This window comes from Coccinella septempunctata, chromosome X (genome assembly GCF_907165205.1).
Source record: "Coccinella septempunctata chromosome X, icCocSept1.1, whole genome shotgun sequence".
In the NCBI taxonomy this organism is placed as follows: Eukaryota; Metazoa; Arthropoda; class Insecta; order Coleoptera; family Coccinellidae; genus Coccinella; species Coccinella septempunctata.
This window is the reverse complement of record NC_058198.1, coordinates 22617257-22619705: the sequence shown is the minus strand read 5'-3', so window position 1 is coordinate 22619705 and position 2449 is coordinate 22617257. Positions and strand designations below refer to the sequence as shown.

The 2449-nt window shown below is 41.6% G+C and overlaps 1 protein-coding gene across 2 annotated transcripts; it reads right to left on the bottom strand.

The window, feature by feature from the left end:
* Positions 1 to 1032: 1032 nt before the first annotated feature.
* LOC123321955 lies at positions 1033 to 1726 on the bottom strand. Of its 2 annotated transcripts, XM_044909772.1 has the most exons (3): positions 1435 to 1726; positions 1232 to 1377; positions 1033 to 1135 (listed from the first exon to the last, which is right to left on the bottom strand). In XM_044909772.1, exons 1-3 carry the CDS (start codon positions 1467 to 1469, stop codon positions 1101 to 1103), a joined length of 216 nt encoding a protein of 71 aa, XP_044765707.1. In that variant the 5' UTR covers positions 1470 to 1726; the 3' UTR covers positions 1033 to 1100. The 2 variants fall into 2 exon arrangements, with proteins under 2 accessions (XP_044765707.1, XP_044765706.1); XM_044909771.1 differs by having other exon boundaries at positions 1033 to 1377.
* Between the last annotated feature and the right edge of the window lie 723 nt (positions 1727 to 2449).

Below are 2449 nucleotides of genomic sequence, written 5' to 3'. Positions count from 1 at the left end.
CAACTCCTGGTGCGGCCCAGTTATTCGCGGACTTCAAGACCCACTGTACGTCTGTTACATCTATATGTACCTCACTCATAATACTTTTCCCTGATTGATCCTCCACGTCCTTCAGCCAGTCAGCACCCTCATCGTGACTGACCTCCTCGCTCCATATCTTACTCCAAAAGGCCTCCATACTTCCACATCCCGGTGGTGGGCCATCAGGCTTCAGCCCCCCCTCCAAGTTACGAAAAAATTCCTTTTGATTCGCATAATACAGACGGTTGTTTCTATACCTCTTAGTCCTGTCATTATAACGCCGCAATCTAGCCCCTAATGCTTTTATTTTTTGTTTAAGGTTGTCTGCTGCTAACCTGATCTTATTATGGAAATCGCCCGCACCAAGCCTTAGCTTATACTCTTTTGCTATGATCTTCATTGATTTCATTACTCTCCTGGACGGTTGCTGTATGGAAAGGTAAGTATGAATGCTACCAAGTTTACTTCTATATGTAATGATCTTTTTTTCTAGGCGTGTCTTCCATGGCGGATCACCAGAAGGCCTCCTCATCTCAACCGGCGATTCCGTTTTACCCTGGAGTTCAGCAACAGTTATGGCCCCCGCATAAACCATATCCACAATTTGTAGAAGAGAGTGGTCCCTGTCAATGATCCTTGACAGTATCTTGTCGACCGCACTCATATCTTCTTTGAGCTTTCTGCAGTGCCTGAGTCTCGGGATTTTTGGCCTAATTTTTGGATCCATTCCTCTGAACCTCAACAGGTTCCTGTTCAACGCATATATCAGGATCAGGATCAGGATCAGGATCATCTCACCATTCAAACGCTGGGCCCAGAGGAAACTTATAAATACCTGCGAATCCAGCAAGGTCTAGAAATAAGAACCAATGAAGTAAAAAACACCTTCAAGGACAAATTCATAGGTAGACTAAAGAAGGTACTACAGAGCAAACTGAACTCCAAAGCAATGTTCACGTCAATAAGCACGTGGGTGGTGCCGTGTTTAGCATTTTCATCGGAATAATAAAATGGTCAACAACTGAACTGAGAGCCATCGACACCCAAGTAAGGGGTCTCTTAACTAGGTATGGAATGCATCACCCAAACGCCTCGGTCAATAGACTATACATACCTAGAAAAGATGGAGGAAGAGGGCTACAAAACATTGAAACTACGCACCACAACACTGTTAATGAGATGAGGGAATATTTCAGATCAAGAAACTTACCTTTCTTCAAAGCGCTATCTGAAGAAGATGACAATGTAACAGCACTAAACTTGTCATCTAGCAATGATCCAATTGCGCCCCCCAACATCCAAGAGCTATCAGAGATATGGCATGGCCGAGCACTCCATGGAAGGTACCCAACAGCCCTGAAAAATAAGAAAATTGATAGAGAGAAATCACTTGCATACCTAAAGGCTGGTTACCTGTTCCCGGAAACAGAAGGCAGACTAACGGCCATACAGGATCAGGTCATACCCACCAGAGCATACCTGAAAAATATAATAGGGAAAAATTTAACCACCGACAGATGCCGCAAATGCTCACAATCACTCGAGACAATACAACATGTCACGTCGTCCTGTCCAATTCTAGCACCAAGAGAATACACGGACCGCCACAATTCCATGGCAAAGGCATACCATCAAGCCATCGCCAAAAAATATGGACTACTCGGAACGACCCAACCAATCCATAAATACTCACCAAAAGAGATCCTGGAGAATGAAGAGGTGAAGCTGTACTGGGACCAACCACTCATAACAGACAGGTCCATTCCACACAATCGTCCCGACATTGTGCTCTTCGAGAAGAAACTGAAGCAGGTAATAATAGCTGACGTTACCATTCCAGCGGATGACAATGTTGAGAGAGCGTACACGGAGAAAATCTTAAAATATCACGACCTGGCCTTCGAACTAAAAGAAATAAATAAACTTACCTGCACAAGAATCCTTCCTCTCATCATAACGACCAATGGTCTTGTCGAAACACATCTGGTGGAGAATACTTTGAAGCTCGGCCTCGATGAGAGCATAATAAGCGATGCGCAAAAGGAGGTTATCCTGTGGACTACACGTATCGTACGTAGATTCCTCACGAGCAACTGAGATATGTCTTGGTCAAGATGACCCGGCATCCTCAGCGACCTAACCCTAGAATGGTGATTTAAAAAATATATATATATATATATATATATATATATATATATATATATATATATATATATATATATATATATATATATATATATATATATATATATATATAATTTTTTTGAACGCACGTTATATATATATATATATATATATATATAACGTGCGTTCAAAAAAATTCGTCGTCAAGTAGGCTATGGAATTTTGAACGTTAATATTTCGTGTCTAAACGTAATTCTTAGCTCGTGCTTTACTATTTTCCAGGTGAACTGTCATTTTAGCATTT

Coding starts and splice junctions, on each gene's coding strand:
- LOC123321955 (XM_044909771.1), bottom strand. CDS start 1,469: ATGGCCGTTAGTCTGCCTTCTGTTTCCGGGAACAG. Junction 1,378..1,434: donor CCTTCTGTTTCCGGGAACAG/GTAACCAGCCTT, acceptor CTTATTTTTCAG/GGCTGTTGGGTACCTTCCAT.